General features: G+C 39.1%; 5 protein-coding genes and 11 non-coding genes across 16 annotated transcripts; 8 read left to right on the top strand and 8 right to left on the bottom strand.

The window, feature by feature from the left end:
- Nucleotides 1–8361: 8361 nt before the first annotated feature.
- Trnap-ugg lies at nt 8362–8433 on the bottom strand. The gene has a single exon. It is a non-coding gene; the product is annotated as a tRNA-Pro (tRNA).
- A 680-nt stretch (nt 8434–9113) lies between these two features.
- Nucleotides 9114–9186, top strand: Trnaa-agc. Its single transcript has one exon. It is a non-coding gene; the product is annotated as a tRNA-Ala (tRNA).
- Nucleotides 9187–11148: 1962 nt separating this feature from the next.
- Trnav-aac lies at nt 11149–11221 on the top strand. Its single transcript has one exon. It is a non-coding gene; the product is annotated as a tRNA-Val (tRNA).
- A 218-nt stretch (nt 11222–11439) lies between these two features.
- On the bottom strand, nt 11440–13645 carry LOC108052425 (protein NLRC5). The gene is made up of 6 exons (XM_017134819.1): nt 13438–13645; nt 12720–13073; nt 12348–12525; nt 12092–12288; nt 11753–12003; nt 11440–11700 (listed from the first exon to the last, which is right to left on the bottom strand). Exons 1-6 carry the CDS (start codon nt 13643–13645, stop codon nt 11506–11508), a joined length of 1383 nt encoding a protein of 460 aa, XP_016990308.1. The 3' UTR covers nt 11440–11505.
- A 1206-nt stretch (nt 13646–14851) lies between these two features.
- Nucleotides 14852–15654, bottom strand: LOC108052421 (attacin-A). Its single transcript, XM_017134816.2, has 2 exons — nt 15466–15654; nt 14852–15304 (listed from the first exon to the last, which is right to left on the bottom strand). The coding sequence occupies exons 1-2, from the start codon at nt 15624–15626 to the stop codon at nt 14920–14922; spliced, it is 546 nt and encodes a 181-aa protein (XP_016990305.1). The 5' UTR covers nt 15627–15654; the 3' UTR covers nt 14852–14919.
- A 581-nt stretch (nt 15655–16235) lies between these two features.
- Trnat-agu lies at nt 16236–16309 on the top strand. The gene has a single exon. It is a non-coding gene; the product is annotated as a tRNA-Thr (tRNA).
- Nucleotides 16310–16483: 174 nt separating this feature from the next.
- Nucleotides 16484–16557, top strand: Trnat-agu. The gene has a single exon. It is a non-coding gene; the product is annotated as a tRNA-Thr (tRNA).
- Nucleotides 16558–18689: 2132 nt separating this feature from the next.
- Nucleotides 18690–18762, bottom strand: Trnaa-agc. The gene has a single exon. It is a non-coding gene; the product is annotated as a tRNA-Ala (tRNA).
- A 495-nt stretch (nt 18763–19257) lies between these two features.
- LOC108052420 (post-transcriptional regulator MKT1L) lies at nt 19258–19848 on the top strand. Its single transcript, XM_017134815.2, has one exon. The coding sequence runs from the start codon at nt 19258–19260 to the stop codon at nt 19846–19848; it is 591 nt and encodes a 196-aa protein (XP_016990304.2).
- Nucleotides 19849–21182: 1334 nt separating this feature from the next.
- Trnaa-agc lies at nt 21183–21255 on the top strand. Its single transcript has one exon. It is a non-coding gene; the product is annotated as a tRNA-Ala (tRNA).
- Nucleotides 21256–21380: 125 nt separating this feature from the next.
- Nucleotides 21381–21452, bottom strand: Trnap-ugg. Its single transcript has one exon. It is a non-coding gene; the product is annotated as a tRNA-Pro (tRNA).
- A 150-nt stretch (nt 21453–21602) lies between these two features.
- On the bottom strand, nt 21603–21675 carry Trnaa-agc. Its single transcript has one exon. It is a non-coding gene; the product is annotated as a tRNA-Ala (tRNA).
- Nucleotides 21676–21835: 160 nt separating this feature from the next.
- On the bottom strand, nt 21836–22348 carry LOC108052428 (acanthoscurrin-1). The gene is made up of 2 exons (XM_017134823.1): nt 22316–22348; nt 21836–22249 (listed from the first exon to the last, which is right to left on the bottom strand). The coding sequence occupies exons 1-2, from the start codon at nt 22334–22336 to the stop codon at nt 21836–21838; spliced, it is 435 nt and encodes a 144-aa protein (XP_016990312.1). The 5' UTR covers nt 22337–22348.
- Nucleotides 22349–22611: 263 nt separating this feature from the next.
- LOC108052427 (larval cuticle protein F1) lies at nt 22612–23119 on the top strand. The gene is made up of 2 exons (XM_017134822.1): nt 22612–22690; nt 22745–23119. Exons 1-2 carry the CDS (start codon nt 22676–22678, stop codon nt 23117–23119), a joined length of 390 nt encoding a protein of 129 aa, XP_016990311.1. The 5' UTR covers nt 22612–22675.
- A 147-nt stretch (nt 23120–23266) lies between these two features.
- On the top strand, nt 23267–23338 carry Trnap-ugg. Its single transcript has one exon. It is a non-coding gene; the product is annotated as a tRNA-Pro (tRNA).
- Nucleotides 23339–23816: 478 nt separating this feature from the next.
- Nucleotides 23817–23889, bottom strand: Trnav-cac. The gene has a single exon. It is a non-coding gene; the product is annotated as a tRNA-Val (tRNA).
- Between the last annotated feature and the right edge of the window lie 130 nt (nt 23890–24019).

Below are 24019 nucleotides of genomic sequence, written 5' to 3'. Positions count from 1 at the left end.
CATTAATTCGTAGTACAAACTAATTTAAACTTTCTAAAATTAATTTATATTTTTCATTGAATAATAAGGGTCTTGTCTGTTTCGTTTTAAACAGTAAGCTATTAAAAACAATACTTGAATATTATTTACCGTGTCGATTTTTATAGTTTATAAATTAAGTGTATTAGTATTTCTATTAGTAATTCAATCAATTTATTAAAATATAGCCAGATATAATTTTTATTTGTTGTTTTATATCGTTATTTAAATACTTGCACTTAGAGTATTCCAACTTCCTTAATCCCCAAATACCCTCTGGTAATCTTTTGTGTGTGGTCCATCAAATGCTTTTAACTTTTATTTGTTTAATACATTTTTTGTTCATGGCTGCGGCAGAGTGGTTGTTGCTGCTGCCTTTGTTTGCTAGCTACAACTGTCGTTTTGGGACAAGGTCCAAAAAACACAAGGTAAAGTCGGAAAAAAATACACGAAAAACAAGAAGAAACGTTGCAAAATTGTTAGCAAATATTGAATTTGCAACATATTCGACTCATATGTCACACCGAAACGGTGGAAGCTGTCGCGAGTGAGTAACAAAAGGTTTCTGTTTACCAACATTTGCATTTTGCTGGGACAGAGCTCACCTTTTTTTTGGAGTTGCCGAAAAACGAGAGTTGACCAGCAGGATGACGAATAGAGCGGTGGAGTACGATGGTGGTGGGATGCCCGAGAAAAATATCAAATGCAGCACAGCTGTTGTGCAAATAGTGAGACATTAATTTTAATTGTTGTGTCAGGACGGGAATTGTTAAACAAGGATAGGTTGGAGACGTTTTAAACACCTTCGGCACTCAAGATTTAAATGAAAATATATGAAAGCTATGGGCTATATAAGTGTTTTTAAAAACGTTTTATTGCTAAGTTTCATCCAAACAGCTTTAGAACTGAGGAACCAGTTGGTGGGAAAAATTAAGACAATTTAAAAATTACAAAAAAACTACCCAACAATACAAAACAAGATTTAAATACAGATATAGCAAAATTAACCACAATCATTAAGAACTATGCCACTTTGAAATCGGATGTCTGTAAACAATATTATGACCTTAAAAGTGCAGTTTTTTTGACACTTTTCTGCATAACCATTTTTCGAAAATTTGGAAAGGGGTAACATCATAAAAATTATAAAAAATCGACACAAAAATAAAAACCAAGGCTTAAACGCAGATTTTTATAGAACTTAACCACGATCATTTTGAAGTATGCCACTTTAAAATCGGATGTCTGTAAGAAAAGTTATGGGCTTCAAAGTTCAGTTTTTGGATACTTTTCTGGTTACCCATTTTTCAAAAATGATAAGAAAATTGTGCCAAAAAAAACCAAGATTTAAACACATACTTTTAGAAAGTAATTTTTAGTCATTAAGAACAACTTGCCTGGTGATGCTGATCAGGAATATATATACTTTATATGGTCAAAAATGTGTATAGACTTCTCTATTGACTTACCTCTGCATATACCCAGCACTTATACCTTTATTTTACCTTATTTATGTAATTGTAGGTAATCTAAATTCCATATTTCGGCAATAACTATAACTACTTCTGGTTACCATTTAAGTTTCCCATAATATAAGTTTTACTTTCTTCCCATACTTCCTCGACAATTTTAAATCGTTCGGAATTACCCTTTTGGCAAAACAATAAAAATGAATATGTATTTAAATAACAGTTGCTATCAACACCGTCACACGCTGCTCCCAACATTTGCAACTCACTCACATAACCTCTCAAGCACCTTTGTCCGGCCAAAATATTAGAGGAAAGATGAGAAAAATTGGAGAAACTGCGGTCCAAGTAACTATAACATTTAAGCGGCTTTGCTCAAAGTTGTGAGCCATTTGATAGCCTCTGGCTTTAAGGGAGTGACCCCTTCCTTTTACTCTACATAAATTCTATAAAAGTGTTTTTTCATATGTTGGTATACAAATAAAATGTACGAGCATTTTATTTTTATGGCTGACAACTGGCAAGGTTAAGGCCAGGACGCCTAAATCATGTAAAGGATTTGCGTTTTATCATGTCTCGGGGCAGGCTTTTGGGTTTCTATCGCCTTTTGGTATCACCTCACCAGCAGATGACAGGAAATTGAAAATTTCCACAAGGCGTCATGTGTGCGTTTGCCGGGTTCGAAGTGTCAGCGATCCGATTCCCAAGGAGGCCAATAACATTTACGCTAATTTGATAATCTGTTCACGCACAAGGACCAGACATTTGCATGGGACTGAAGGATCCTGGACGCCCCTAATTGGCTGCAATGGGACCCCGGGGAACCCAGAAACTGTTTATGTTCTGTTTCAGTATCTGTATCCAACGGATGGACCCTTTTTGTGCCCTATCAGCGCGTTATCATCGCGTTTCCTTCACTCTTGAGCGAACCGAAACACTTTTGGTCTGTGGTCAGCGAGTTTATTATTTTGTCCTTTATTTTTATACCCGCTTATCGCTTTGTTGCTGGCCAGAAAGCTGTTTCGACCAGCAAAAAAGTCCGTTTTGGTAATCGCTTTTACACGCTTGACTTCAGATGAAATAAGCTGCGGGTTAGGGATTTGTTTCGGTTTCACTTTAGGTCAGAGGTTAGCTAAATAAATTAGGTATATCAGAATATAATTATTTATTTGGGTGCAGAAATGCTTAGAGTGCTAAAATTAATTTCTTTTTCGCTTTAGAAAAATGTCCAATATAACTTTAATTAAATAAATAATATTATAATCTCGCTGAAATGTTAAAATATTTTATTTTAAAGCTTAATTTTAATTTATATAAGGAAAAATGCCTAAAAGGAGTTTGTAGTCCGAAATATAAGTTCCAAAATGTACTGTCAGCTCCACATCTCATTCTCATTAGTTGGAGTCTTCCCCTCTAAAATTGGCTCGCATCAACGGAAATGTTGGGCCAGCCCACACGACGTATGAGCAATCTGCTTCCCCTCGACACACACAAAAACATACGCCCCGTGGGCATTTCTCAGTAGCATGTGTGTGGGTTGATGTCCTGGTGTGCGACAAGATTTATGTGTGTTTTCTTTTTCTGTCGGCGAACATTTTAACGCCTGCAAATTTGCTAATTAATTAGTTTAAATGCTCAAGGAGAGCCGACTGAAGATATAATTATAATGGAAATCGAGTTGTATACTGCATATAGATCAATTTCAGTTTCCTGCCCAAGGATAAGCCATGTAGCATCCCCAAATTAATGGGTTTATGAGTGACTCACACAGACGCGGTAAAAAACGCTTTAAAAAAGGGCGAGGGAAAAAACGCGCGCGTTTTTACACGCATGTAATTTGTGGGAAATTTGTTCAACCCTTTTTCTCCACTTTTCGCATACTTTTGCGGCAAATAAAGGCAAAATTAATTTAACGCGTGTTTTTCCTGGGTCCCTGTATAATGGAATTGATTTAAGGTTATTAATATGAGCACTCTGGGCACCAAAAAATAAAAAGTTACATGGAAAAAAGCAAAGAATTCCGGTAGATGCCTAAGTAAATGTTTGTAGCTGCTGTTGCTACTGCGGCTGTTGGTAACCTTTAACGTCAATTTTATGCAAATTATGTTGTTTCGGTTGGAGATTTCCACTGGGGAGAATGGATGTCTCGCTGTGTGCGAGGGGGCGTGGCATTTTCGAAACGACAGGGCGTCGCTCGAAAGTTTTGGAGTGCTGGGGAGTGTTGTTATTGAAGTTTCCCGAGGTGGCGTCTGTCGACTGCTCACTGCTGACTTATTCAATAAGCCAAGTTGAAGTATGCTCCATTATATATTTGTTGGTGGCTGTGGCCGGAGCTGCTTAAGCAAATACCGTGTGCTCGTGTATGCAAAAAGTGCAAATAATAATAATAAAGAGTACTTATTGTTTGATTTATGCGTCTGTGTATGCACAATGCTTGCCAGGCGAAGGATGAGCTATGTTTTGGTTCTAAGATAGAAGGGAATGGAAGGTCTTATTCCTAAACTACCAGCCCTAAAAGTGGGTCTATGATATGACTTTTGCTCGGCTTAATTAAGTTATAGATATAGAAGATGTGGAATATAGTATTTGGAAAGAAATAACGTGTATGAGCAGAGAAGGCTCATTTTGATGGCATGGGAAACATGGTAATAAATCTATGATTTATAAAGTACGGAAAAATAAAAGGTTATAGTTAATTAGATTAGGAAATTTAAGCTATTCCAGTGATTCTGAAATCTAAAATTTGTTAAAAACAATTAATACAATTATATATAGTAAATCATTTTTTTTAACTTTATCAAATTAAGTTACAGTAGCAGTAGTTACTTATAACTCATCTCCAAGCTCCTCTATCGCCAGTTTCCACTGCTTAATTTTGAAACCATCTTCACGCCCTCCAACTTTTCTTAGCTAATCCTTCGCCATCACTTTCCCTTCTAACCAACAACAGAAACCCGATAAAGCCACCTTTATTTGTCAGTCTTAGGCTCCCCCGAGTCAACTGTCAAGTCCTTCTATACCAGGCACGTTCCTTTGCCCTTCACACAATCCTGAAGCGTTAAACCGCACACACCTATCACGACGATGATGATATTCCCTTTCTCATTTTTTTTTGTTGGGGCTGTTTTTGTTGGTCCACAGTGCGGATGGCTAAGTGAGCCATTAATCTTCGCTGGAACCTCAAGCGCGACATAACAGCAATAGCAACAACAGGCTCTACAACAATCACTTCCTACAGGCGTCATCCAATCCTCAATAATACCGCTTTGGAAATAAAACGATTTATATGGCGCAGCAACAAGAATCCAATAGAGGTGCACACAGTACAGATATCAAAAATGCAGGGGAGAAAATTAATTAAAAAATGAAACATAAAATGAAATAAGTCAGAATAAAGTGTCTTCTATATTTTGTAATTTATGCTTAAAAGTGTTACTAATTTAGATAGTTAATTTTACCTGGAAAATAATCCCATATTTTTCTGAATGAACATTAAAATTAAAATATTACACATTTGAATTTAGAAAAAAGATATCCCAGTGTAGCCGTCACTGTATGGTGAATCCTGTCGTACATTCCTTTTATTCGGCCTTATCCAGACCAACATCAATCGAACAGCCACAACAACAAGTAGTAAATGAAACCCCTGTAGAAAAAGAACCGAAAAGGAAAACGCGAAGTAAAATCGAAGATTGCTATCTTTGACGGCTTGTTTTCCTGCCCATCCTGCCTGTTCGGTGGGCGAAGGGGGCGTGGCAGCTATTATGTATTGGCGTTGAAACAATTTGAACAACAGTAGTCGTCGTCTCCGAAGGAAGGAGAAAAAAAACAAATGAAAGGAAGTCGTTTAAAAGTACAAACGGACATTATTTATCGCTCAAACCATTTAGCCGCAGAAACTACCCGAAGAAGAGCAAAAAAAACAAAAAAAGGCCAGGAGGAGCAGTAAAGAGCAAATCCGAATCCGAATCCGAGTTCTTAGAACCCCACCCACTTGTCCACCTCGTGTTGTTGTGTCTACTTAGTTGTAATAAATGGAAAAAGGCAACGAGCGAAGAGTCCTGGCCACAATGCGTTGCATATAATTTCTATTCGAATTTCGGGGGTATAAATGCAGAGGAAGTGGATTGAGCCGGGCAGCAATTGGATTTTAGGATAGCTACTAAGGGCAATCGATTGATTTCTGCTGGCTCAAGCAGTTTTCCCAATAAGTAATTTACAGTTGTCATTAAGTGGGAAAACATTTCGGGATTGTAGATAAGACGTGCGTGTGGGAAGTTGTTCGAGTTTTAGTCCTTAAAAAACCAGTATACTATATACTATAAGAAAGTTTAAACAACATTTCCTTATAAAAATAATAGATAAACACAGCGATATATAGGGCAAAATTACGAATAAATCAACTCTTGTTTTGGGTTTTTAATCAAAACGTTGGGAAATAATGGTCAAACTTCTGAACTAGAATATAAATTATAATACCCTCTAAAAGAATATTACAAGCCATAAGGAAAAAGAAAAGTCTATAAAATAAGAATTGAAAAATTTGATCAGTTCAATTCATTTAAAAATATTTTTGTAATACATTAACAGACTTTTTGACATTAAGGCATATTAACTGTAAAAAAATATGTTTATAATGTCTATAATTAGATCCTTCATATGCTTAACAGAAACTTCAAATTCGTCTGCTCCAACACCTTTCTATTAGCACATTCATTTCATGGTGGTATTTACCTCCCCGTTCGTTCTCTTCAAACGTGTCGTATGGAAAGGCGTAGTGGAATCCTTGTCCAGATCCGCAGCTAACCCCCAAATATAAAGTCCTGCAGACAGCCAGAGAAATGGGTATTCAGTGGCGAGGGAGAGAAGAGTTGGGAGGAGTCAGCTAGCCACGGGCATCTTATCGCCCTAAACCACTTTAGTGTCAGTCGTCCCGCTGACAGTGGTCCAGCCTCAACTCGTGAACATTGTCGCCTTTTTGCTGGGATACTGGGAGGAGTGGGGCAGTCCACTGGAGTCCACTGTTGTCTCTTTACATGGCCAGTGGTCTTGTCGACATTGCGATAACAAAACACACACACAAAAAAAGATACGAAAAAAAAGGAATTTTACGCTTTTGGCCATAATGAGGGTGATTTTCGTATTTGTGGTAGATTTGTCCACTTAGCAGAAATGACCAGGCCGAGGACCAAAGCTGTTGCAATTTGCTGGCAAATCATTTGTACATTTCCACAGTGGATTACGGTTTGGCCGTCTTCTGCTCCCTGACCACCGAATCCAGATTCCTGATGATAATGCTCATAATTTGTGAGGCCTGCATATATTTTCGGCCACTTTTTTTAGGCCATGATATATGCACCAGCATGCTTCAGCAATGATTTGTGCTAATGAGTGAGTTACGATGGGTGGGTGGGATTTTACGTCTAGGATTTCATGGCAAAATTCGAAACCAAAGCTGGACAGATTCTTGCATTTAATTGGCATTTTTAGGCGAGTGGTTAGGGTGAAAGTTTTTTAATAAAGACCCAGTGGAAATAAAACCGTACCTCTCTTCATTCCAACTCAGTTGATTTTCATTTTCATTTGCCCATTTAGCCAGCGACCTCAAGTGCGGGTTTCGACCGGCATTCCGGCATTTTGTCTCCCTCGGTGTGTACACAATTGTCTACGGATTTTCAATATTATTTGCTGCGGTCTTCCGATATACAAAAATCCCCCCTGACCATCTGCTACCATCATCTTGGGTCCGTTGTGGGTGTGAAATCGTGGATATTGCGGACTCTGACTGACTGCCACTGTCAACGCGAGCCAAACTCATTGTAACCGCTTTCAATTGGGTATTTTATTTTATATTTGAATTTTAAAATTCCTTCCGCTCCGGCGACAGGCGACGGGCCACAGGAAAATGGACAATTTGTGTTTGTGGCAATTGATTGGCAAATATTGTCCGGCCAAATGGTTAAGGCGAAAAGGTTTGCTGATTAATACGCAGTGACAGCAAGTCAGGGTTAAAGGAAAAGGACCTTCTGGGGAATTATAATGAAAAGGCTCTATTTTTAAGGGGTTATTCAAAGAACAAGTCAAAGTAATGAACTGTAATTTAAGGTTTGAATAAAGTTTAACATTTAGATCTTAGTTTTATCAGACCGATAAGTAATGACAAATTTGAGAATATACTTTTCAATATCTAACTAAGTCAGACTACTGATTTGTTTCTAATTTCCAGCATAGGTTGAGTCATGCTTAGCGATCAAACTTTGCACTTTGCCTTTCTTAAGTCTTGTGGCAATCCATCCGTAGCCGCACGCTCCATTTGAGCTTCTTAAAGTCGGCGATAAAAGAAGAAACTTACTCAATGCCAACTTGCATGCAAATTACAAGCAATAAAACGTGGCACATTCCAATGCTTAGGCAAACTTCTGCTACAAGGCTCCAGAGCCCAAGGAGATTATTCTTTATTGTTTAGAGAATGGCAGGAAAAAGGAGCAGGACGAGAGTCCTTGTGGCAATTCGCACATCATGCGATTGGCATTGAGATTGTGACTTGGTATCGGGCAATTCCCAGGGCTGTCATATGCGAGGACAACAAACACACCCGACTCGAGGGATATGCAAATTTGTCATCCAGTAAACCAAACAGAAAACACATATAAAGGAGTGAAATAATCATAAAAACGTCAGGCGCTGGCGGTGGGTGAGGCGAAACAATCCTGAATTGAATTTTTATCTATTGTATTGGCAATAAAGTCACATTGTCACAGCATGTATAAAATGATTATTGTTTACTCTTACCATCCCTCCCCTCTCTATCTCTCTGCCTATATTTTCTGCCTGACTTTCTTTGGGGGGAGAAAGAAGCAAAAAGTTGAAATACGGGCTCAACCGGGATTTGAACCCGGGACCTCTCGCACCCAAAGCGAGAATCATACCCCTAGACCATTGAGCCGCTTACGATAAGAGTCTAAATTTTAAAATTTTTTAACTTATAAAACATTATCAAATTCATAACAGCTATAGGCCATTAAAAGACACATTTTCGGCATGCATAATACCTGAATACATGGCTTTTGAAATGGGGGTCAACCGGTTTCAAACGTTTCTTTCACGCGTGCTGCAGGCATGCATAATTTTACTCAATAAAACTTAACCCATTCGAGTAAATTAGTCTTAAATAATCTAACAAAGCATCATATTGTGTTAATATCGGTTTGTCATTTAAATATTTTATATTAATTAAAAACTGCGATTATTCTAAATTATTTAGCTTTCATTAATAACCATAAATTAAATGCAAATAAAGATCAATATTTAAAAAAAATACTTATATGGTGCACATATATTCATTTATATCCTTATGTATCACAGTATTCCAATTTATACCTTATATATAACTTAGAAATTATTAATTTTCTTTCCAGCACATGATAAGATACACTTTAAACCTTACCAAGCAATAAAGTAGTTTTTTAAAACGATTTCAGCTAACAACAAATGTATAATACATAGGTATATCATTGTAAATTGCATTGTGAAATGATTTTTAGCATATAAAGGGTTAAGCACTGGGAAACTATACAACCTTCTCTTGTTTCTTTTAAAGCCCTCGAAAAACCCGTTATTCACGAAGGGGATGTAGCTCAGATGGTAGAGCGCTCGCTTAGCATGTGAGAGGTACGGGGATCGATGCCCCGCATCTCCAAGAGGATATTTTTTTTCATTTGATCCCTATTTTATTTTTATTTAATTAGACCTGAAAGAACGGTCGTTCTCCAACTTACCCTCATCAGCGGATCGCTGATTTATTGACTTTTAAACACTGCAGTTGGCTCCAATTATTTTTCGTAGCACGACAGCTGACTCATCAAATTTTGTTTTGTCTCCGGCACTTTCGGCATGCTTTTAATTTAATTTGAAAAGTTTTGCTTGCCCATTTGGCACATTTAACCCCTTGCCATGCTTGGGTCCGAAAGTAAAAAAAGACGCAAAAATAGAAAGGAATATCATAAATAATGATGATAACTGTCTAAAGTTTTCAGGGCATGCTATGGTACAAATAGCCACTCCCGACGCCCACACCAAATGCAATTAACTGGACAAAGGGCAAAAACCGAGAAGAAAAATATGACAATTAGGCGCAAAACTAATTGATGGTGGCATGGGCCAATTTAAAGGATTAGAAAGGGAAAAATTCAATTTTTTTTTTGTGTTTTTTTTGAGGAGTCAGAAAAATGTATTTAATAAGATTGCCTTGCATGGTAAATTAGAACTAAACAAACTCTCTAAAACTGTAAAACTGTAGAAATTCAATATTTTAAGAAGTGTTTATACTGTGCTCTCAAATTCATATATCTTCTTTGACCAGATGGTTTTCGTAATATTTTTCTACTTTAAAGCTTTTTTGCACCACCCCACTTTTTTTGGCACTTTCCTTTCTATTATATATTTTTTTTTATTGTTTTGCTGGTTCAAGTTTCTGGCTCGTTATAAATCACAAGTCTGAATCCATTGAAGATTTATGAGCTGCTAAATATGGTGGCGAAACAGCAGACGAGGTTCAGGGCCTGGACATTTTAGCCAAAAAACTTTGTCCACATATCAAACTTTAAAACACAATTATCATATATGTATGTATGTACTAAATGGAGTGATGTGTATCCTGCCGCAGAGTTTGTATTCTTCTTCAGTGTTGCTTTTTTACTTGCGCAGATAAACAAAACAAGGTCCTAAATAAACAAAATGAGGAAAAGAATAAGCACAAAATGAGTAAAAAGTTGCACCAGACAAAAATACAATTTGATTTTAATTGAAAAATAGCAACAACAATATAAGCAAGCCCGAATATAGATAATAAAGGTGCAGACGAATGGGAAATGTCTGTATATTTCGAGCAACATTCTTTTAGATATGTGATTAATAAAATAAGGTTTTTAAAGACTGGCAAGAATGGGAAGCAATTTTGTAGAAGCACATTTAAAAAAAGCTGTCACCTTTGACCTGAAGGCTTATGGAAATTAATCCAATTAATGGCAAATACTTTTAGAGAACCCTTAACCCCTTACCGTACTACTGTGTCCTTAAACCAACCGCACTTAAAATGCCATTAACAAAAGCACAAACAATTTCTACACTTTGCGTGCCAAGAAGAGCAACAAAGACAAACAACAACAAACTAGCCCTACAAAAATGAGAGCAAGCCAAACAACAAAAACACCTACTAAAATAGCAACAAACTGAATTTTCTTTTTATTTATTTTTTCAACAACTTTCTACCTTTTTTCCAACTCATTTTCAAGTGTTTCCACTTAGTTGGCTGTTGTTGTTGGGCCAGGCCATTAGGAGGGGACAGATGAGGTCAGGGAGTTGGGTCCTCGGCAATCTTGATGGGGTTAGCATTGTTTTTGTTGACTTAAGTCAACAAGGTCGAGGGTTAATGAAAGTTGGCTTGAAAGCTTCGAGGTTGCTTCACGGTTTGCTGCTTAAGTTGTTGCAACCCCTTGGTGAAGAAAGAAGGAGAAAAAAACAATGAATACTTTTTATTTTATTCCCTGAACTTAAACATTTCTAAAAATATCAGTTTTTTATCATTTATCTTATTTATAATCTTAATATATAAAAAATATCTTAACTTAAATTGTCTTAGGAGGAAAATAGATTCATCTGAGTTTCCGTGGTGTAGTGGTTATCACATCCGCCTAACACGCGGAAGGCCCCCGGTTCAATCCCGGGCGGAAACAGTGAATACTTTTTTGAATTTACTGTTTCTAATAAATTATGTTTTCCCAATTTTGTAATTTACTTTTTATGCTTTCAATGTTTTTTAAAAATCTATATGTGTTGCAAAATTCACCTTTCGTTAAGAATTTATTACCTATTAAAAAAGTTCATAGTTTAAAAAGTTAATACAAAGAGTAGTTGTCTTTTTATTTTGCAATTTTACTGGCGAATTTTGACTTTCTAAATGTATTTTTCTCTGCTCCTCATAATGAATAAGTTAACTATAAATATCATTTAAATATATTTATAGCTGCATCATGGCCTTAAACTTATCGCGTTGCTTTTGCTTCAGGGCCTCATGCTTTTTTCGATCCACATTTTTGATCAGAAATTCTTGAAATTTTCGACGCATGTCCAAAGATAGACCGGTATTTCGAAGGTCCAACTTTTCGAGAACTTTATTGCAGCTAATGATCTTCAGTAGGTGTTTTCCAAAGTCCTAACATAAATTGAGTTAATGTGAGATGAGTGAAAGATTTCGGTTAGCCTACCTCTCCCAAAGAGTTATTCGATAAATCAATGTCCAACAGTGTGGTATGCTGGCAAATCAGCATCATGAACAGCTTTGTTATGGTCTCCGAAATACCACAAGTTCCCAGGTCCAGCTCCTTGATGGGCATGACCTGAAGGGTGTTGAAAATCGCGGCAGCTCCGTCACTTTGGATGGGATTTAAACGCAGCACAAGTTGGTTAAGGGGAACATGCCTTAAGGTGCGACTAAGAATGTAGGCTCCTTCTTCAGCTGGAAAATAGAAAGTTTGCTTAAAATATATTTTCTAATCAAGAGGGATATTTTTCTAATTATCTATGAAATAACTAAAGACACCTACTGATCTTGTTATTTGTCAAATCAAGGACGGTGAGAGTGCCGAAGGACTCCCTGCCGCAGGTCTCCAAGAAGCAGCGGATTCCGGCATCGCCCACCGCACAGTGCAGCAAGGACATCTCGGTCAGGTGGTGACAACCCTTGTCCAGGCTGTGGGCCAGAAATCGCAGCTGATACGGCATCAGTTTCGTGTTGTGCAGGCTGAAAAGCAAATGATTTGCAGAAGTCAACAGGGACTCGTTGAAGCAGTCAGTCCTCACCAGAACTTCCGCAACTCGTGACACTGGCTCAGTCCCTTGGTCAAATGCAGAATATCCCTGACAGTCAGTTGGTTGCAGCCCATTTGGTAATTGCAGCCGACCGTCTTGGTGCTGTAACTCAGTCGCAGTTGGCGTAAATCCGGCAGATTGCTCAGCAGGTAATCAAGCGGAATGTGATCTGCAGAATACGTGTAAAAGGACGAAGAAGTTATACCCTCATTCCTTTATATAGAAATACATTACATTACTGTTCTCAAAATGAATACTTTTACTGTGGTTTTAATAAACACAAAAGAGCAATGCCAAGGTATCGTGTAGAACGCAATCTTTAGGTAGTCCCAGGGTATTCCCAAGTCCTGACACCCTACTCACCATTCGCGTCGGTTGTGGACGGGGCGGGCTGAAGGAAACTTATCTCCAACTGATTTATGTACGCCGCACAGATGTCCAGGACGATCTGCACGTTGCCCTCCTGCTCGTAGTCGCCCGTCGGCAAGCTTTCAATAAACTCCTGCACATGTCGCTCCATGTAGATGTTGATCCAGGGCCGCTCCCTGCCCCGCGCCTGAAGTGGGGCGCTCCTCCAGCGCTGGCCGTAGCAGCGCTGCCAGAAGAAGTCCTCGCGAATGTGGGTGCTGAGCAGCTGCAGCGGCAGCTGCGTGTCCAGGTGGCTAAGGAGGTAGTTGCGGTCCTCGCGCCGTCTCAGTTGTCGGTACAGCGGCAACTCTGCGGATGAGCAATGTCTGCATCTTTTCAATTTCGCAAAAAAACTGTCGATTTGGCTAATTTCGCAATTTACCAAATAAATACCCTTTCTATAAAATTTTGTTTAAAAATAATTGCAGAGAAAGTATTGAACATATTTTTAAAGGGGCAATAAAATATTTTTTAAGTGATGATAATATTATAAACTCAAATATTTAATACTTATCAAACAAAATAACATTTCTGTTCAATATTAATTGCGATTTCAAGTTATTAAACGTTTTAAATGTCATGAAAACAAATTAATTTTTTCTTCTTTATTGTTTAATTAGTATAAAATAATAATTTATTACTGGAATTAGCCACTTTAAAGTCGTTTGCTTACCACTCCAATTCTCAACGATGGCATCGAGCACAAGATGTCGCAGACTTTTCGCTTGATTTGCCTGGCCCTCCAGGACTTCGCTGGGGATCTGGATGGTGTCCAATGATTTACCGCCGACTTTGGGCAACTTGACATCGGTGAGATTGAAATAGGCCTTGAAGGTGTCAATGGAAACGGTGCTGGGGAACTCACAGTACGTGAAATCCATTTGAATAAATGTAGTTTGTCGAAATATGCAGTCTGCAGATAGTAATACAGTTTGCAGATAAATAATGTTTATTAGTCCGGCATTTTGGCTGCCTGGAAACGGTTGTCAACGAAGACCCTTTATTGATTTTCCAGTGTTGCAGAGGGCGAGGTGAAATAAAGCGGTCCATTGGAATCTTAAAAGAATAAGATTTAAAGATGACTCTAGAGCCGGAAAATATAATTTTTGTAACCTTGAGTAATGCGTAAGCCGCAGGATATTCACGGTTTGCTTTGGCATTTGCATAACAAAGTCGTTTTGGGCTGCGGGATAAGGCCTCGAGTGGCAAGCCGATTATTACCCTAATTACATGACATTACAAGTCAGCGTTTATCCCACTCAGCAATACCTCCATCCCCACAAAGGCTCCCAAGGGTGTATCAAAAATATTGACTTGGCATCTTTCATTGCGGCCAATCAAGGCGGATATCTACCTGGGGATTAGGCCAGCTGACATGACTTGCGTTGGCCCTTCCAGAAAGTCAAAGTCAGGGCTTCTTGACTGGCTGGTGTAATTTTTACGGCTTAACTAGGACTCCGCCGTGTCTGCGAAAAATGCAAAGTACGAGTATATTCACGCATAAAAAGCGTTATTTATGTCTCGGCCTCGGCGACGCGTCGACCGAGAATTAATAACCAACCCCGCGATGGGTGCTGCCATGATGCGCATTATTATGGCCAAATTATACACCTTATAAAACAGTTGCGCGTCTTTGCCGAAACCAAATTTTTATGTAAAGCAATTTATTTTGAATTATTTTTATGGCACTTAACGGTTGCGCTGCCTGCATGTTGAGAAAAAAACTGGAAAAGCTGACTAGTCAAAAATTGGTTTCTCATGGCTACGTTCATCTGTGTATGTGTTTCCGAACTCCAAAGGATTTCCCATGAATGGTTTGGTTATTGTGCGAATTTCGCTTGATGAATTATGGGAAATCGATGAGCGGTTTGGGCGCTTAATAATTTTCGTTAAAGCTATTATGTTTTTATTTTAAATACACATATAGAAGAATTTAAATTCAATATTGATAATAAGGTTCATACCGAGTTTCAGCATCCATGCCTTGGCCGTTCTTCCCTTTCGGATATAGGATGAAATCAAGATTCTTGAAATTGAATAATTATATTTGTATCGGATCTTTCTTACAATAAAAAATAATAATTTTGTATAGTTTTATTTTTTGTTTATTGTTATTTAATTGTTCGAAAATAAAAAGTACCAAGACTTAAAAAAATCAGAAATCGTAGCGCAAGTTGAGTCCGGTGCCGAAATCGGTCCTGCCACGATGTGGTCCGCTCAAGTGGCGATTGGCACTACCAGTGGCATTGACATTGAGATTGCCACTGGGTGAGGAGTACAGATTGGCCCTCCCTGAACCCTGGACTGTAGTCATATCGAACTGCGGCACTCGGGTGACCCCAATTGCCGCCTGGTGACCCGCCGCCGTCTGGAGATTGAGTCCGCCTCCGAACTGATCGTGAGATCGGCTGTGGCTGTGAAAGGCAGTGGCGTTGAGCGCGGTGTTCGGGGTATGGAGAAGATTCGCCTGGGCTGCGGCGGTCGTGGTACTGCCCACTCCCTCAATGTGTCCATGCTGTACCGAGAGTCCATGTCCATTACTGTAATAGGGGAAGAAAAGATGTTGAAATGCTGGGCACTTTCGCAACTATAAACTATACGATTTTCTGTCTTTTTTGGTTATTTTAATGGATTTTTTTTTTTTATTTAACTATTAATAAATGAGGGAATTTTTTTCCATTTAAGTAAAGAGTTGACTTACGCGTTCAGCGCTCCATAAACTCCCTTGGTGACGGGTCCACCGGTGCCTGGAGTAGAGGCGAAAACTCCGGCCCGAGCATTGGCCAGATCGTCACCCACCATTACTCCACATTGGGCATTTGCCTGTCCGGTCTTTGGGTTTCCTGTCGCCTGGCAATCCATTTTACTTAATTATTTGAATTCTTTTGACTTTATACTTGGACAGTGAAATGTGTTTTGAATGATTAAAAATGCACGCTAGCAGCTTTTATAGTCTCATGCCTTTTGTCACAAAAGAACCCCACGCATCTTTGGTACATTCCCCTACAATTTTCTCTTCTCAGCCTGTTAATCAGCCCATGATAAACGGCTATAAGCATTTGTTTTTCCCCTTAAGCAATTGTGAAATCCGCGGGGACTCCCAATTGCATATATGTATGTTGATATACTTTACCGTTTTTAATATCGAGATTTACCCACAAAGCAAAATAAGCATTAAAAGGTAAGTTTGTCAAATACTTATATATGTATATTATTTGTACATATTCTAAAGATTTGTGTACTTGTATATAACATCTGCCATTGGTCCTTAACTAAAAGAGCCAAACATATTGGGTTTTTTTGAATAGACCATTTTATAGTTTTAAAAAGTTATATATAAGCATTCCTTTAAGAATTGCTATATTCTGAAAAATTCCATATATTTCTGTTTGATACATATTAATATCAATTTAAATTTAAATTTAAATTAGGCGAAGCAATTAAAGCTTATTGGTCTCTCGAAAATCATATGGCGCCGTGGCTTAGTTGGTTAAAGCGCCTGTCTAGTAAACAGGAGATCGTGAGTTCGAATCTCGCCGGGGCCTACACATTGTGATTGTGTTACTTTTCAATTTTTTGATCTATTTATGTGATCTTAATTTATTACTTTCGTTTTAATTAAAAAATCAATATTTGCCTTTTTACTATTTTTGGTGACCCATGAGAACTAGAAAAATTTGCACTAGTTAAGTTTCGAAATTTTCCGGTTTACCGCAAGTGGCGCCGTGGCTTAGTTGGTTAAAGCGCCTGTCTAGTAAACAGGAGATCGTGAGTTCGAATCTCGCCGGGGCCTTCAAGCACGAATTGTGTGGATTATTTATTTTTTCCCCTTCTTTTTTCCATCCCGCACATGCAGTGCAATGCATTGCAGCTGTCAGTCTTCGAGCCTGCGACTTGTTGGAACCGGAATAAAGGAAAAACTCTCGTTTTTCTTTTGTACGTCTGCCCCGATGACAGCTGACAAAAAGTTTTGCTTGCGTAAACACTGGCCACGGATTCACCACCCACAGCACATCCTCCATGACATCCACCTGTTGTTGTCCTTGCAGCGGCGTTGCATAACGGAAACAGACCGGCGGAAATGTTCGACAGCATGTTGCGATGTTGTCCACCGCAAGGTGAAAAAAAAGTTACGGAGATCCGGGGCCGGCGCATATTTGCCTTGCAAATGAAACGAACGGCTTTTCAATTTCACTCGCTCTCCGCGATAAAAGGGGCTGCCTGCAATTAGCCGGCAGCCAGCAGCTTATTTGTTTCAATTTATTTACATGCACTCGCCTCTGGCTTATCTTGCTTTTTTATACCCAAACGCACTCAAGCCCAACGATAACTCCGTGGCATATAATTATGTAACAATGCAGCGAAAACAAACTTCTGACAAGCTGAACAATGCTATATCATTTTTATGAATTTAATTCCCAGCGTCCTTTTTGTTTGTTAGTCGGATACAGCAATGTCCTTTTCTAATTTCCTCCCGAGAATTAATATCTGTTCGTCTGCAGTTGGATTTCACTTATCGGATACAAAAGTTGGTTGGATGGCCTGATTTGATGATCTCAAAGTTTGGCAATCTCGACAAATATCCCCCAATATTTACCCAGACTTGCCCTCAAACCGAATAAGCTCAATTCCAGCCCCCAACATGTGTTCAAACATATATCATTTGCAATGCTCGAACGCCCACCCCAAAAATGCTGATCCAGACCCCATCGTCACCCGAGGTTTTTAGCAATTGTCAGCAATTTTCTCAATGGACAGCACCGAAACTATCGCACAAAACCACTAAGCAAATGTCCCTCGTCCAACCGATGTGTGCTGTGTATTTTTCTGATTATCCCGGACGGACAGTCCAGCCAGAGTCGCACATAGTGGGCGTGTACATAGCTTAAGCATTAACATAATTTATGTGGTTCCGCCGGATTTGGCTTTGTCGTAAAAAAGGACACTCCATTGTCCGCTTCAAGCTTCGATAACAAAGGCAAAGTCCGGCCGAGGATTGCGGTTTTTATTGTTTCGATGGCAACAAAGTTTATGGAAAGTTTCTCTGGCTCTAATTTCGTTTGTAGTTTTTCTGTTGACTTTGCGTATTTTTTTAATTAAATGAACTTTGGGTTGGAGAAATCAAATGGTCGCTAGCTAATCTATGTGGCCATTACTCAAATTTTGGAAGGACTGCTGGTTGGGGTGCATGAAGTTCATGGTCCATAAAAACGTGCGAAATTTTCACGGGCGCGCGAATTTTCACAGCCCTTGTGGGTTCTTGTTTTTGTTTTTCCAGACACGGACGGGCGCCTCTTCCTTTCACCTCTTACTGATTGTTGTCACCTGTTTTTTGCACACTTAATTCACAGGCCTCCAGGTAATCGCTGGGTATGCGGATTTTGTTCAGCCTTTTGTGTTCTTTCCTGATTTTGTGTTTGCTGAATTCTTTGGCGGCAGTGTTTTCCAAGGTATTTGAGTGTCGCATATTCTGCAATTTCTTTGACTTTTAGTACACCTGGCACGCAGAACTCATAACTCAAAACGTTTTTTGTGCCCTCACAAAAGCATGTAATGTGGCAAAATAAAATCAAGCAGCGAGAGTCAAAAACTTCAAGTTTTTCTTTACGTTTAATAATGAAAAATTGCTGGCACGTGCGGGTTGGTTAAAAACCAAAATTCGAGAGTTTTTACTAGAAATGGTAAAACCCTTAAAAACGCAGTATTATAAAACTTGTATATATTGTTTTTATTACAATAAAGTTAAGTTAGTCTTAAGATTCAGTTATGTGAATTTTTAAATACAAAAGAAGTCGTGTTGCAGGTGCATACTTATAAAACCTATTAAATTAACTTATTGTCAAGTAAATTTATTTTAATAATTCAGCTATGTGATTACTTAAAGAAAATCAAAGAATCCTATTGATATAAAAAAATATATCCTGCTGGAGATGCGGGGCATCGATCCCCGTACCTCTCACATGCTAAGCGAGCGCTCTACCATCTGAGCTACATCCCCGATGTTTAGCGAAGCTGTCTTTTTCGCAGCGTACGGCTCATTCGATTGTAATAGTGCGTTAAAATCAGATTAATTTAGTTTTTTTTTTGTCCCAATTTTATCGTTTGATGAAAAAGATTCAATATTCATTCAAGAAAAACCATTTATTCGATAAAATTTATTTGTTTTCTCGCCTTTAATTGTCTGGAATGTTGCCTAATCATACATGATTTATTGATATGCCCATTTAAAGTTTTAAGATACTGCAATTGAAATTAACAGAAATATACAAATTTTACTTGAAGAGAGTTCTGTAGGTAACAGGGGCAGCCTTGAAAGCATATAATAATATTAATAAATTTTCACGGTTTGTTGGCTTTGACGAAGTTACAGCACTCGAATGCTTATTACAAGGCCCATTAGGCAGCCTATCTTCAGTCGACTCCCTGAGCTGGGAGTTACTTTAAGTTATTCAAAGTAGTTCAACCAGAGACTTCAATTGATGCAGTTGGGAAAATGTCAGTGCTCCAGTTTGTATTTCTGCTAATCCTGGCCAACAGCAATCGAGCTATGGCTATAGAGACCGAAAGGGATATGGATGAGGATCCTTCCGGACCAGAGCCCATCGATGGACGATCGTTCTTCTTTTTGGGCAGTTTGTTTCGTCGCTGGCGCAATCGCTGGACTGCCTATCATAATCCGGATCCGCTGTTTGCAGGTTCTGCTTATCCAATAACTGGTTATTACAATTGTCCCGTATACGGCTGCAGTCCGTCGGCCATTGGTCCACAGCCTGGTTACTACACTACTCCTGGAGGATTCTACACCATGCCACTGAATCAGCAGCAGGCTCAGGGAAACAGCAATGTCTATATCTACCAAAATGATCAGAACACCGCTTCAGCTTCAAGTCCATTTGGATATGGATATGGATATGGTGGATCGCCACTTAGACCACCAATGCCCCTGTCTCCGCCGTCTCCTGGAGTTTTGCCGGCCTCCACAGTGGGCACGGCAACGGCCAGTGCCAGCGGCTATTCTGGACCAGGAGCAGGACCTGGACAACGGCCAGGACCATTTCCAATACCCTTACCACAACTGGGATAAACGGGAAAAACGAGAAGTCCGAGCAAACGCTCCCCAAGTAAACAGTGCAGACAAAGTAAATGAAAACAATGCAATATTAATTGAAATGAGTGCTTTAAAAAAACATAAGAAAATAGAGAATTCTTCAACTAAAACTTTTCCTATTATATTGTCAATAAAACTCAATATTTAGTTTTTAACTGTAACTTGGACATCTCAAATATTTTAAACTTTATATAAATTTGAGCAATCTGAGCTAAAACCAAAGCCCGTGAAACCATTGCATATAAAAAGAATGAATATTTAAAATATAAATAACAAATAATTAAATAGTTTTCAAAAATGTTTTACACTTATGTAATTACAAATAAGATTTAAAGTTTTAGCTTGGTATCAATAAAATTAAACGAAACCCATTCAGCTGTGCAATTAAAATCATTTTGTTTACATTACCAACTAGATTTTGAAAGTGCGCTGCTGCCCTGAAAAATCGACAAAAAGGGTTACCACGCACACACTCACACGTCCATTTATCCATTAACGCCAAAGGAAAAACTCCACAAGCAATCTGCATAAACAAACTCATCATCACCATCCTTGCCAGCCGAAGTTTGGGTTCGAGGTTCCGGACAAGCAGAAGCTGAAGCCACGATGCTCCGGCATTTGTTTTGATTCCATCATAAACCATAAGATAGCTGCAGACGAGGATGGCTGATGAAGTGGTTGGAAGCTGCCCAAGGAGCTGGGGAGAGATTCAATTGTTTGGCAAATAAATGCCCGGCAGCATAATGGATGGCTATCCATTGGCTTGGTCAGCTCCGTGTCCGCTCCTGTTATTATTTTTATATAACTTGCGAAAATAATAATAGAGCTTTGCCCATGCCCAAGGGCGTGGCAGAAACAAACAAACAAGCGACAGTTGAATAAACAGAAGTGTGAAAGTGCAGATAGTGAAGGGATCTGGCCACCGGAATCTGCTTTTCCATATGTTAAGGCGTTGACTCCTCAACTCTTCAACTCAGTCCATTTCTCTTCATCTTCATATGCATTTGTCCAGGACTTTATTTGTGTTTGTGCTGAAACAACAGTGACAAGCAACGAGGAGCTACCCCAGAATCATTTGGCAGGTGGTTGTGCTTTCTTTTGGGCAACTTTCGCTGGCCGGAAACGGAAATTAAATGCACAAGTTTGTTTGAAAGATCTCTCATTGCTCATTTGTTATCTGCAAGGTTAAAACCAGATGGTTGGCCAAGAAAGAAGTTATGTTGGCAAACAGCGAATTAAAAGCGTCCAAAGGAGAGACATTTTAACCATGATTACTCATAAGTAGGGCATTTGACACAGGCTAACACGTCGGGGATGTAGCTCAGATGGTAGAGCGCTCGCTTAGCATGTGAGAGGTACGGGGATCGATGCCCCGCATCTCCAGTTGGGATATTTTTTTAATTAATCTTAAATTATCTTACATCTTAAATGAAATAGTTTTTTATTTTTTTTAATAAAAAATAAATAATTTTTTAAAGAACCAAAACAAAAAGGCAAAAAAACCAGACGGGCTCAACCGGGATTTGAACCCGGGACCTCTCGCACCCAAAGCGAGAATCATACCCCTAGACCATTGAGCCGCTTGGAAGCAGGGAAGCCATTTGCTTATTTAAATTTTTGCCGTGGTGTGAAAGCATAAATAGTTTGGGAAAACAAAAATAAGTTTGAAAATAAATAGTTGTATCAAGGAAAAATAATTAAAAACTAATATTCAGGAAAATATTTGTTTTTGGAGATGCGGGGCATCGATCCCCGTACCTCTCACATGCTAAGCGAGCGCTCTACCATCTGAGCTACATCCCCTTGTGGCCAGCGGTCAGAAAAAATGAAAACAACATGGACAAGTTAAGATATGTTTTTCTTGGGTTTTAATTTAATGTTTAATATTTCAACAACTTAAAAATCTAATCTAAACTTGAAAACACTTGAAATTAATACTTGGGAAAATTAACAACTGATGGGATTAGCCATAATATGCGCCGTAGGGGTTGCCGTAGCCACCTCCAAATCCTCCAGGAAAGCCACCAGGAAGACCTCCTGTGTAGCCGCCACCTCCGATCGGGTAGCCACCACCGAATCCACCACCATATCCTCCACCATAGGCGGGAACGGGAACGGGGTAGGGCTGAGGTTGTGGGCGATTGCCGCCCAAAAAGCCGCCCAGCAAGTTGCTTAATGGGCCGCCACCTCCTCCGCCGCCACCTCCAAGGAGTCCGCTAAGGAGTCCACCGCCTCCACCTCCACCGAGGAGATTTCCAAAGATTCTATTGTCCACCGGTCCACCAGTTGGTTGAGCTCCAGTTCCCGGGGAAGGACGCTGCTGTGGATACTCATATTGAGCATAAGAACAGGCGCAGACCGAAAGGAGCACCACCAACTAGTAAAAAGGAAAACAATCCATTTGGAAATAGCTAAACAATTTTAATACTCTGATATTACTCACCGAACAGCTAATCTTGACCATGTTTCTAGTTCGTCTTGAACTTGACTGACTTGCCTAGCCATCGATTCTTTCAGTTTTTATACCAATGTTCTTAAAAACTAACGCCCACACTGCCCCGGAACTCGGCAGATAGGCAACCTTCAACCCGCCCAACTTAACCAATTTCAATGTTTTTCTCACGATTTGTTATATTTTCGCGATAGTTGCTGCGACTAAATTTTGGCACAATAAAAATTGATAGGTTCGAGAACTGGTTGTGAATCAAGTTTTTAACAGTTCTTTGAACTCGACAGGAAGTGCTGGAGGTTGCTATAAATACGGCGGTTCTAAACTTGGTAACGCTTAGATCCAACAGACAACATGAGGCAAAACGAGGTAAGTGGTGTTACTTTCATACGTAAGCCTAGGGACATGTTTTCCCTTTTTCAGATAACTATTCTTGGTCTTTCCATGCTGCTTTGCTTGGGACTTTCACACTCCCATAGCTTTGGTGGAAAGTTTGGAGGAGGGTATGCACCCGTCTACAACAATTTTGTCCCCTATCCCGTGGCCCAACCTGTCCCAGTTCCCGTGGCCGTTCCTCAACCGATCCCAGTGCCGGTGCCCCAGCCCGTGGTGGTTCCCATTAAGCACGGCTGGAAGGGTGGATTTGGTGGCCTTGGCCTGGGTGGATTTGGAGGGGGCTATGGAGGCGGTTTTGGTGGCTATCAGAATTTTGCCTCCGCATCCTCATTCAGCTCCGCTAGTTCATTTGGCGGAGGCTACGGCGGAGGCTTTGGAGGTGGCATCTTTAAGAGACGCTGAAAATATTGTTGATGTATCTTTTTTAAATATATATTTATTATAGTTAACATGAAATGATTGTATGATTTTATTTAAAACTTGATTTGTGACACAATTATTTTGTCTGGTCTGGCTCGAAACTGGCAAACAGCGGCCAATTCGACGTGCGGCTCAATGGTCTAGGGGTATGATTCTCGCTTTGGGTGCGAGAGGTCCCGGGTTCAAATCCCGGTTGAGCCCGGCTAAATTTTTTTCTCCCACCCTAAACAAAATGATTTCTTGTTTTTTTTTTATATTTTTCGATATATATTCGATTCGAAATGCATTAAAACATATTTCTTAATGTAACATTATAGATATATTAGCTAATGAAGGGGAAACTTATTTCAATATAAACACGAGTTTATTTAAAAACAAACACGAGTTTTAATGCTTAAAATGGAAGTTCAGGTAAACATATTTGGCTTGTGATACAGGTGAAATAATAATAAAATAATTCTATAAGTTTTGCTTCAAGAACGGTCAAAGTAGTTAACTTTTAATACAAATTTTCTAAGATTTCTTGGGCATTGAATAATTATAAAAGTGAATCTTTGTCAATACGAATCTTAAATTAATGTAAGCTAAACAATTCTAATTGTAGCAATAAAATTGCGTTAAAAATCTCAGTAAAATTAAGTTTATTTAAAATTTATGTATAATACAAAAAAAATCCATTTGTTTCCGCCCGGGTTCGAACCGGGGACCTTGTGCGTGTGAAGCACACGTGATAACCACTACACTACGGAAACCTCTTGGTGTGCAATGTTCAAAAGACCTCCATAGGCCAGTGATAAGTGCCGCCATCTATACTTCGTTTTACACCAAGTTGTCAATCTCCACTAACCATCGCTAGGTGTCGAACAAAATGTAAGGTGCATG

Source organism: Drosophila rhopaloa, unplaced genomic scaffold (assembly GCF_018152115.1).
Source record: "Drosophila rhopaloa isolate 14029-0021.01 unplaced genomic scaffold, ASM1815211v1 contig_178, whole genome shotgun sequence".
Lineage (NCBI taxonomy): Eukaryota > Metazoa > Arthropoda > Insecta > Diptera > Drosophilidae > Drosophila > Drosophila rhopaloa.
This window is presented reverse-complemented; position numbering and strand designations above follow the sequence as displayed.